Source organism: Coregonus lavaretus (assembly GCF_964263955.1).
Source record: "Coregonus lavaretus genome assembly, contig: HAP1_SCAFFOLD_3923, whole genome shotgun sequence".
In the NCBI taxonomy this organism is placed as follows: domain Eukaryota; kingdom Metazoa; phylum Chordata; class Actinopteri; order Salmoniformes; family Salmonidae; genus Coregonus; species Coregonus lavaretus.
The window spans coordinates 4,641-15,995 of record NW_028162684.1 but is presented as its reverse complement, the minus strand read 5'-3'; the positions used below and the strand labels follow the sequence as shown (position 1 = coordinate 15,995).

The window sequence follows — 11,355 nt, the reverse complement described above, 5'->3', positions numbered from 1 at the left end:
CTGTAAATCTAGGACGATACTTAAATGCACGTATAACCTTCTGTAAATCTAGGACGTTACTTAAATGCACGTATAACCTTCTGTAAATCTAGGACGTTACTTAAATGCACGTATAACCGTCTGTAAATCTAGGACGTTACTTAAATGCACGTATAACCTTCTGTAAATCTAGGACGTTACTTAAATGCTTCCTAAATAATTATGATAAGGATGAATAAGCTACATTACTCTCCACACATTTATGGAGAACCTATGGAATTGTAGCATGGTAAATCAAAACAACATGTCAATACATTATATTTGAGGTGATCTTCATTTATGTTTCTGTGCTTAACGTGTCATGTAAAAGGCATGATTAGTTAGAGTTGAAATGTACACCATTAGAAGCAGATTATTGAACTGGATTTGTATCAATAGTCAGTCCCATGCTTGTCACTTTCTCAGACAATAAATCAATATGTAAGCCTGGTAATGATGGGAAATGAACATATACATGAATTATATGCATGGAGATTTTAGTTGAAACTATCATTGTTACTCTCTAAATGATTTAATTGTGTGTTTATATTTAGCATATGCTTTTATACAAAGCGATTTACAGTCATGCGTGCAACATTTTCGTATGGGTTGCCCCAATGGGAATCAGACCCTACGACCCTGGCGGTGCAAGAGCTGTGCTCTACCAACTGAGCCACACACTAATTGTTAGTGTCTAAATACTGTAATTGAATTGAGATCTTGTATTTACAATGTAAAAAAATCTGAACACGGCTGAATGATAAATCTTCCATTATCCATCTTAATTTTCAATAATTAGCTTAGTTTAGCTCTAACTATTATTGACATTGAGAAATAGCCTCACAAGCAGCATGATCTCGCGAGCTTACATGAATGTTCGCCACGCATTGGTAATCAGTCTGGTAATTACGAGGCTAATTGAGACATTTATCTCAGGGATTCTCTAGTGATATTTCTCCTATTTATACAGATAAACATTTTTTTCTCTCAGTATTTTCAAATGTGAGGTTGAACTAATTTATGCTTGTATGTCATCTTTGCCCTCTCCTTTTTATTGTCATTTCTCTGTTTAAAAATTTAGCCATTCAGAGGGCGATGTCTCCTCCTTGATTGGTTCTTGAATACTACAGTACCTGTAGTATTGGCAGAGAGCAGAGGGAAACCTTTAATTAAAGGAGAGAGTTAATGGCCTTCTGCATTCAAAGGGCTTTGGTGAATCTGTTGCCTGTGGGAGCGAGTGGGGGATCTTTACGTGTGTGAGGGAGCATGTGCAGGAGAGAGCGAAAGTGTGTATGTGTGAGAGAAGAATACAGAGAGCGAAAGAGAGTGTGTGTGTTTGTGTGCTCAGCCCCCTCTCTTGCTCTCTCCAGTAGTCCTGGCAGATAGATTCCAGTGTAAAATTAATTGGTGGAGAGGGTTTGAGGCAGGTTTCAGGCAATTAGAGGTTCCTTTGTCGAATGCAGAGCCACGAGGATCACACACACAAATAGCAGGATTAAAATAATCAATACACTTCACTTCCATCCAACACAAACACAGGCCTGTGCACGTACACTCAGTAATTAGTGGACAACCTATTCACCCCTGGGCTATGATACCTTACCTTTTGCACGCACACAACCAATAGATCTCTTGGTACCTAATGAGAGGAAATAGTTGACAGGTTGTGAGGGGAATAAGGAAAAGGTAAGGAAGCTGGAGAGGAATCGGTATTGGCAAACTAAGCAACATAACATACAGGATTCTACTGGGGATGTTCCAGAACACTGTCATACAGTTCCATGTTCCAATCCAGAACACTGTCATACAGGATCACACACTGATCAATTAACAACTGTACAATTTCAACGCAATAATTATAAAATTCAGTCAGTGTTAAGAAAGGTTGAGATTGAAGTGGTTGTAAAATACATAATTAAAGCTCTCTTAATAGAGTGTTAAAACAATTATATTACACTGGTGTATGCATTCACTAACTGTAAGTCGCTCTGGATAAGAGCGTCTGCTAAATGACTAAAATGTAAATGTTACAAGAGAACTTTGTAACTATAGAAACATGTTATATGAAGTGAAAACTACTCCCATTGAGTTAGAGCATGCCTTTGCCTACAGTGCAAACTCATGCCAATATTCAACAAAAAGTAGACCTTTAGAATTGTAGTCATTTCTTAGTTACGTTTTGTTATGGTTTCATTGTGGGTTTATGGTTACCGCATAACCTGTCATTCACAAAACATACAGTAGAAGTTGCTTGGATGTGCAGAGTTCGAAAGGTATTTTTTGCAAGACCCAGCACTGCCCTCTTGTGTCCAATTAATATATTGCAACACATTTGAGCACAAAACACTAGGTAAAAGACTAAATGATTCAGTTAAAACAGATATTTGTGGAAATACAATCATTATACAATAAATATTCATAGGTGTATTATGTTCGCCCTGTCAAATCATGTTCTCACATAATTTCAAATTTTTGTTAGAAAAAACAACAAAGCAAAAACAACTGTTTTCAGAAAATCATTTATTTGAATGCTGCAACAAATTAAGGAACAGAAAAAAACAAATCCACTGAACCGCTCATGGATGTCTATGTTGTCATGATTGTATGGCTTCTTATACATATTGGTTAACTAACTGCATATCGCTGGCAGCAATAGGAAGGGAGACATTCCCAGCCAAAGCAAGTCTTCACTAGCCTGGTCTCAGATCTTTTTGTGCTGTCTTGACAACTCCATTGCTGTCATTGTCATACCATTGACAGAGTTGGCAACTGGCAAGACAGCACAAACAGGTATTGGACCCAGGCTAAGTCTTAGCCAATAATAGGTAATTGGTCACCCACCACAACACTATCCCTCCCCACTGACACAGACAAGCCTGTGGATGTATTGCATCAACAATAATTATTGTCCAACGATAGGTATTAAGTAGCCTGGTCCCAAGACAGCATAAACAGATTTTGGACTCAGGCTAGGTTGGTATGAAGTAATCTATCTTGAAATGTTATTGCAGGTCACGCCAGCAGCACACAAGCTTCTAATTACATGCAAGTTGGTCTCATGCTTAATTCAATGGACCAAAGGGCCAGGCTGATGCATTAAAATAACTTGGGTCACTAATGGTCTTAACTTGGGAATGTAAAGGCACTTTTGAAAATAAAAGACGTGAAGATATAATAGGATAATACAGGAAACGGGCAGGAAGGAAAGGACTGGAAACGAGTTGCAAAAAGGAGGGGAAATATGTCATAGAAATAAACAAGGTAAAAACAAAAAAAACTAAGAATAGGAAGGAATGTTCTTCTTGATCTTCAACCGCTCATCACCATCCGGACGAGTTCTGTGATGTAAAGAATGAGGGGAAGAAGAGAGAGAAGGGAAAAAACATAAGAATCAATTCACAGCTAATTGGGGATCAACTCCAAATACAGCAACATCCTGTTTGTTTCGAAAATCAACTCTTCGACCTCAACATTGTTTACTTTAGCCCATATAAATGGGATGCTGTTGAAGGAGGTACATCCCTTGTTTGTCTAAGTCCATGAGTAGAGGAGAGTGGGGACGAGGGAGTAGGACAGAGGTTGAGAGATCATCTCCTACTCAGCCAAAGTGGATGGATTTGGCCAGGAGGACTGGTCTAGGATCCAAGAGACCGTTAAAGAAGAGAACCCATCTTTGTTTTCTCTATGAGGCACAGATCAGGGGGGAAGAGATTGGAACAGCGAGATTGGGGGATCCGCAGAGATCTCAATAGCACTCAGCTATAATCAGTGTCCATAAGAAGAGAAGAAGAGATCGCCAGCAAAAATAGCAAATTCACTGCAATTTTGTGGTTAGTAACAGGGAGGAGTGACTCGTCTGTTATGGCAGAGCTGGGGGAAATATGCTAAGATATGCTCACATTGATTAAAATGGTCAATTTAGTGTTAATTCTCGTGTAGGGGCTTTCACAAAGAGACTCCAAGGCAAACTGCCTATTTTGGTGGCAGCATAGCATTCATGTGATGAGAGGCCCAAATGAGAAAATTGCATTGTGGGTAATAACCTGCTGCAAAAAGTGCTCAATTACATTATCCAGCCCAGCTCCAAACACAACACGTAGTACAACAACTACTCCTGCTAGAATGCTCTGCATGTATAAACTACTACTCTATAGGGTGAATATCAATTGTATTTCCTCTCTCCTCCTCAAAACGCATTGAAGGAGAAGGTCCGAGGAAGTGAGGAATACAAATGAGATTCCCCCAATCCTTTAGACAGAGGGGATATCCAGACATGCAGAGGGGTCTGCTGTAGCAGCCATGCTCAGGGTCGAAGAGAGAACAGGGAGAGTCTACCAATGAGTCAAAACCTCCAGTCCAAACTGCAGCACAACAGGGCTCTCTCTCACCAGGCTATCCCACTGCAAGATTTACAATGGATTTATAAGGCAAATAACAGCTTGTGTGTGTGTGTTTTGCAGGGATGCCTAAGCAGGAGAGCCTGGGAAGAACCCATTGTTCAAGTAGGCCCTATAATATACCATCTGCTGCCCTGCTCATACCGGCTCTCAGCCAGACATGATGGTACGGACAAACGCTGTGGAGGAAGAACAGTTACACAACATGTTACTAATTCGGTTTGTATTCACAGTCTGGTCCTCCCATCACCAAACAGTTAGAGCTGCATCGTTGTGCAGTGACACAGGAGATTGTAATCGCTTGTACTTTCACCACCTCAGTCCAGTTCTTCAGCCAACTGCTTTAAAAGGTAAAAGTCATAGAAAAACAAACCTGTCCACTTATTCAGCCATCAACATTGGCACTTCTCATTTTTACATTTACATTTTAGTCACTTAGCAGATGCTCTTATCCAGAGCGACTTACAGGAGGAATGAGGGTTAAGTGCCTTGCTCAAGGGCACATCGAAAGATTTTTCACCTAGTCGGCTCAGGGATTCGAACCAGCCACCTTTCGGTTACTAGCCCAATGCTCTTAACCTCTAGGCTACCTGCTGCCTGCAAGATCTCGCCATCAATATTGATCTCTGCATAAACAAACCCTGGCTCTAAAACATCCGTATCTTCATTTTGTACACACCGTAGCCCAGAAATCCTCCCCGCCACAACTTCCGCACTTTACCTCTCTCCACACAGCAAGGAAACATGCATGGTCATCATTGCATAACCAGGGTGTTGTGGTTAGAAGTAGAAGTTGTGTAAGGGTGGTGGGGTACTTACAAAACATTAACCTAATCAGACCCAGCAACACATCCTGGTGTATCCTCTATCTCCATCTTTCATTCTCAGTTTCTCCTCCCTCCCTCTCACCTTCATAGTTAATACAGCCATTAGCGTCCTCGTGTCCGGCAAGAAGTGTCTCTACCTCCTCCTCTGTCATCTTCTCCCCTGAAAGACATACAAATACAAATTAATATATTAGTAAAGTATCCTCTGTAAATTGACAATAGCTACACTGTTATGTTCAAAAGTCGTGTTCTCATTGGTTTTCAACTTAAAAATAACACACTTATTGGTAATGGTCTGAAATCTGAAATGTGGCTTGATGTTTGTGCTGTGATGAAAAATGATTGTCACATTACAGGTGTCAACTTTACAGAATATCTTTGCGATATTTTGGATGTATATTTTCTGAGTCAACTTCCAAATTAGATTACCTTTTGAACAGGGATTTTCATTCTGCATTAAATAAATAAAAACATTCTTAAAATATCTTTCCTCAGATGTGGATGAGAGTAAAAGAATGAAGCGCCAGTAACCCACCTAGTGTGGTGAGGACGTGACGTAGCTCTGCCCCCATTACGGTTCCGTTGCCCTCCTTATCAAAGACACGCAGCCCCTCAACGAAATCCTCAAAGGAGCCCTGGTCCTTATTTTTAGCGATGGCCTGCAGCATGGGCAGGAACTGCTCAAAGTCAAGCATTTTGTGGTTCATCTCTGAACAAGTAGAAACAGAGGAAATTAATGAATTGATGATATGAATGAACACAGGGGTCTGAACATCACAACCATTTTAGCACAAAAGTGATCGCTGCTCAAAGGTGGTCAGAGCATTTTGGCAACGGATAAGGCTTTAGTTTGTGAAAATTCAAAGAATCCTGGTCCAAACAAGTTCTGGTTGAGACATGTCTAGGGCACAGAAACACTGTTATACAGTATTTTATTGTATCTCACCCTCAGCCTTGGGGTTGCCCAGTACCTTAAGGACCTCTGCATTGACGGGGTTCTGTCCCAATGCCCGCATGACGTCACCACACTGACTGTAACTGATCTTTCCATCACCGGTTCTGTCGAAGAGGAGGAAGGCCTCCTTAAACTCTAGAGGAGGGAGGGAGATATGGGTTAGTGTGAGGAGAGAATGAGTGGGTGTGGGAGAGGATGGAAAATTGTTAGGAGGAGATGGAGGAAAAAGGGAAAAGTTGGAAATGCAAGAGAGAGGTTGGATATGTAAGACAGGCCAGAGCAACAAAAAATAAATCACCAATCAATATGATAACAACCGATAGTGTGTATTACTTCAGGTAGTTTTAGCTAAAATAAAACATTCGCGAACATTGTTTCACAACATCAGCTTATTCCATTAATGAATGAATCATGGTCTCCCTTCACCTGACCAGTGGGATCAACACAGTGGCACTTAGGAAAGTAAAATGAGATAGCACCAACTACAGTGGAGTGGGTTGCCTAAAGCCCAATTCAAACGGAAAGCATTATTTTTTAAGCGAGCGAACGAGTGTGCTCACGCTGGAAATAGACTGCATATGAGTTAGAGAAAATAGACAGGCCATGAGCGTCAACGGCGTCATAGCGCGTCAAATTAGAAAGCAAGCCTATTTTTCACACGTCTACGTGGAGCAATGCTGGTAAAAATAAGCAGAGAAATTGCGTGGGTCGTGTGTAGAAAAGGAATTAGAGGAATTCTTATGATCTTCCCTATGCTAAGTAGACTAAAGATGTAGTTTAAAATGTATTCGCCTGTAAGCTAAGGTTTATCAGTCAAATAGGCTACATATTTTTTTAAACAATTGCAGCCTACCCGTGCTGATTTCGATCACAGGCATATAGCCTAAGCAGGCCATGGAAGGAAAACTTGAGAATAACGTTACTGTTTGTAGAAGAATGAGACTTGGTTGTTTACAACTCAGGTTTTTTAGCTACAACATCCTCGTGAGCTAGCAAAGCAACGGGTTTAGCATACATTACCGGTCAAAAGTTTTAGAACACCTACTCATTCAAGGGTTTATCTTTATTTTTACTATTTTCTATATTGTAGAATAACAGTGAAGACATCAAAACTATGAAATAACACATATGGAATCATGTAGTAAGCAAAAAGTGTTAAACAAATCAAAATATATTTTATATTTGAGATTCTTCAAATAGCCACCCTTTGCCTTGATGACAGCTTTGCACACTCTTGGCATTCTCTCAACCAGCTTCATGAGATAGTCACCTGGAATGCATTTCAATTAACAGGTGTGCCTTGTTAAAAGTTAATTTGTGGAATTTATTTCCTTCTTAAGGCGTTTGCACCAATCAGTTGTGTTGTGACAAGGTAGGGGGGGTATACAGAAGATAGCCCTATTTGGTACAAAACCAAGTCTATATTTTGGCAAGAACATGAAGGTCAGTCAATAAGGAAAAACTCAAGAACTTTGAAAGTTTCTTCAAGTGCAGTCGCAAAAACCATCAAGCGCTATGATGAAACCGGCTCTCATGAGGACCGCCACAGGAAAGGAAGACCCAGAGTTACCTCTGCTGAGGGGATAAGTTCACTTTTTTGGCTACTACATGATTCCATAGGTGTTATTTCATAGTTTAGATGTCTTCACTATTATTCTACAATGTAGAAAATTGTAAAAATAAAGAAAAACCCTTGAATTAGTAGATGTTCTAAAACTTTTGACTGGTAGTGTAGGTACGGTGGCTCCCGTAGGATGGGGGAAGAAAACACCTGAGCAGAATGACATTACCTTGGCAAGGCTGGAGAACATTATCCACCGTAGCCACATATGACAAAGGTTCCCCTTTTAATTGAACAACACCCAGTTCACTAATGTCTACATCCACATTAACAAGTGATGACAAACAAGTCAAACTAAAAAGACACAAGATGCTAATCCGCTACATAGCCTACACTTACTATCATGAGCTTTGTAAATTATCCTAATTAGGCTAACACTGTAGACTCAAACATCAACAAGGGAAAAAATCTGATATTAATTCCTATGTAACCAACACTTCTGAGTCTTCGCACCAGTAAGTTCTCAAATGTCGTAATCTCCTTTGTGCATTTACTTCCATCTGAATATTTGATGACCTTAAATAGGTCTGTGTAATTTAAGGTCAGGAGATGTTATCTAAGCCTTCCAAGGAGACATGCAGGTCTCTACGGAGTATTAGTGTAGGGCATAGAAAACACTGGAAATCCATAGCAGACAATGCAGAAGCAATGACAATGCCAAAGCATCTCAATGATAGACTGATCTCAAAAAGGATTTAGCTGACCATCCTTAAACAGACAGGTCGATTAGTAGTAACAAAGTCTTATAAAGAAGCTGGCCGAACTAACTAGAAAGGGCCCATAAACAACTAAAAGGCCTAGAAGGAGAAATGATGTAACCGCTTGGTGGTGGTCTCTCAATTCTAGGACCACTTATCACACTAGGGGTCAATTCCTGTTCAATTCTGTGAAATCTGGAAGTAAACTGAAAAGGAAGTACATTTAAATTAAAAGTGTCCATATACTTCCCAAATTGACTGAATTGAAGTGGAATTGACCGCAACCCTTGCCTGCAGAGTATGGGATATCCCTTCAGAACCCCAGGCAAACACAGCACTTGTCTGTTGTGCTTTTTCCTGTTCTCAGGAATGTGCCTCCCTCTTCCCTCATGGCCCGCTGAGTTCCATTTCCCAACACCATATTAGGTCATGGAGGAGCGAGGGAGGGAGAGCTGTATTCTGTCAACCATGATTAAACAAGGCAGGGAGTGGAGAAGACTCATCTACTAGTCTGTGTCTAACTCCAAAAAAGGAAAGGGAACACTCCAGGGGAGATGACAAGCTAGTAAAATAGCATGCAAACTTTTATGGTACATGGGAATGGGACAATTGGGAATGTATGAAGTTTGATGCAAACACAGAAAGTGGAGTGATGACCTATGGTATGCAAAAGGTGGATATCCTGTCTATAGAAATGCACCAACAAACACACCAGGAGCCTATTACTACCTTGTATACTGGACCTGAGCTAACGAGGATGAAACTAGCTATAAACAGACTTTCTACTGACAGAAAAACAAACAGGAAACAGACATTACACAATGGGCTAAAATAACAGGCTAGACTCAGTCTGTTATAAAATTTACCAGTGACACCTTGTAGCCTAATATCCATGGTGTGACTAGCTATCACAAACTTCTGCATCTGTATCAGACCAACAACATGCCTTAAACACTGTTAGATTCAGGTCCAAGACTCAAGGGCCAAATGTTAGGGTCATTCACCAATAACTCACCATGTATTTGATCCAGGTTAAACTCAATCTGGAAAGAACAAGCAGTAAGGAAATAGTGGTAACTTTGCTACTATAGAGAAATTACAGACAAGGCATAAAGCAGATGATAGATAGTAAAGAAAAAGTAAGACAAGCAAGAAAGAAAATAAGTGGCATTTGTCTCTGAGTTGAGGATGGCAACATGCAATAGTTGGTCAAGTTTGGGGAAATTAGCTAGCTAGCTAATCTAGTTAGCCAGTTTGTAACTCACCCATGATTTGGTCTTCTGAGAAGTCAGACTGTTCAAAGAAAGATAAAGTTAGCGAGCTACTATGATATTGTAAAATCCTGTTGCCAAGGACCAGTGGCTAGCTAGCTCAGCTAACTAGTTAGCTAGGCAGCCAACTTTATCACACCTGCCTTATCTAGGAAATAACGTTAGCTGGCTACTAGTCAGTGAGAAAGACTAACATCTGGGTGACATTTGATTGGAGACAGTGGCAAACTATATCGAGATTTAGCTATTGGTATGCCACCATATATCAAGAAGTTAGGGTTGCTAATCTGGAGAGTAAGGAACTAACGTTAGCCAGTTAGCTAACTAGCGACGATAACGCTAGCTGGCTCTGCTCAATTAAACTGGCTAACTTTTCTAGTTAGCTAGTAAAGTTAGCGAACTGTTAGCTAATTCGACATAGCTACAATTCCGAAATAAGAATAGGATTTCGAGTAGATAGCTAGTTAGTTAATACAGGTTATTGAAGAACCCACCATATCTGTGGCTGTTGGAGTGTGTCGAAGACGTCGGAAGCTGGAGGAATGTGAGGGTTCGTCAGCGAGGAAAAGTCCTACTAGTACTAGCACAGTGTTTACTTGCGCGTCATAGCTCCTCTGTGCTGCATCTGCGCAGTGCGCATAAACATGGATTGGGGCCAGGGCAGGGTAGGGTAGGAGTGGCCCCTGCCCTGGCTCTTTTCCATGGTAAAACCAAAGATGATTAGCTATATAACTAGCCCTTTTAATTTTCTCTTTCATCTGTGGTAAAACTTTTAGAAACTGTCATAGGCCTAGCTACATTATACACTGAATGTACATTTCATTTTGGCCTGTTATAGAAATGGTGTTAGATTCCTTAGGTCCTGAGACTAGCTCATTGACTAGGCCACAACCTGTCTAGTCCTCTGATCAATGAGGACAAAGTGCCAAGGAGTGTTTACAGTCTATGGGCATATTGACCCCTTTATAAACTCTCGCAACACAGACACATGCAGCAGACCACTAATTATATTGCAAAGAAACATACAAAGCATTGATGAGAGCAAAGCCATGGACATGTGACAAAGTGACAGGCCTAATGTGGATGAAACAAAAATATAGGCCTACCAATTGTGATGTCTCTGTGATTTTACATTTCTAAACCTCCAGCTAACCTCCTTTCACTAACCTCCAGCCCCCCCCAGGATATAAATATGTAAATGTGTGTTGTGGATGGTTCAAGGTTATATCTGAGTATCTCCCGGAGATAAATAAGCACACTCCCTCCCAGAGGAGGTCAGTCACAGACAGCTTCTATAGCATTGCCCTAGATCTCAACTCATCTTTATCCCAGAATGATACTGGTAGTTTGATTCCTATTAGTCTCTGATAAAACAATAGGAAGAGGATTTAGAAGAGGATTTGTGGAAGCACATCTTGCTATTGAGAAACATAATTTGAGATGCTTTGTACCTTTAACATTTCCTAGGACAAAACAAGAGTAATAAACTGCATATTTCAAAATGGATTGAATGCTTGCATCTCAAGAAACAGCCTATCGCTCTGCCTACTTTCCAGTCTATTATTACA

At 40.5% G+C, this 11,355-nt stretch overlaps 1 protein-coding gene across 1 annotated transcript; it reads right to left on the bottom strand.

The window, feature by feature from the left end:
• Positions 1–2,521: 2,521 nt before the first annotated feature.
• LOC311119019 (myosin light polypeptide 6-like) lies at positions 2,522–10,399 on the bottom strand. The gene is made up of 6 exons (XM_084193773.1): positions 10,282–10,399; positions 9,782–9,809; positions 6,189–6,332; positions 5,778–5,951; positions 5,325–5,402; positions 2,522–3,356 (listed from the first exon to the last, which is right to left on the bottom strand). Exons 1-6 carry the CDS (start codon positions 10,282–10,284, stop codon positions 3,328–3,330), a joined length of 456 nt encoding a protein of 151 aa, XP_084049899.1. The 5' UTR covers positions 10,285–10,399; the 3' UTR covers positions 2,522–3,327.
• Between the last annotated feature and the right edge of the window lie 956 nt (positions 10,400–11,355).

Excerpts from the sequence above, each read along its gene's own strand:
- LOC311119019 (XM_084193773.1), bottom strand. Across the intron at positions 5,403-5,777 it reads TCACGTCCTCACCACACTAG|GGGAGAAGATGACAGAGGAG; the intron begins GTGGGTTACTGG and ends TATGTCTTTCAG. Across the intron at positions 3,357-5,324 it reads TGGCTGTATTAACTATGAAG|AACTCGTCCGGATGGTGATG; the intron begins GTGAGAGGGAGG and ends TTTACATCACAG.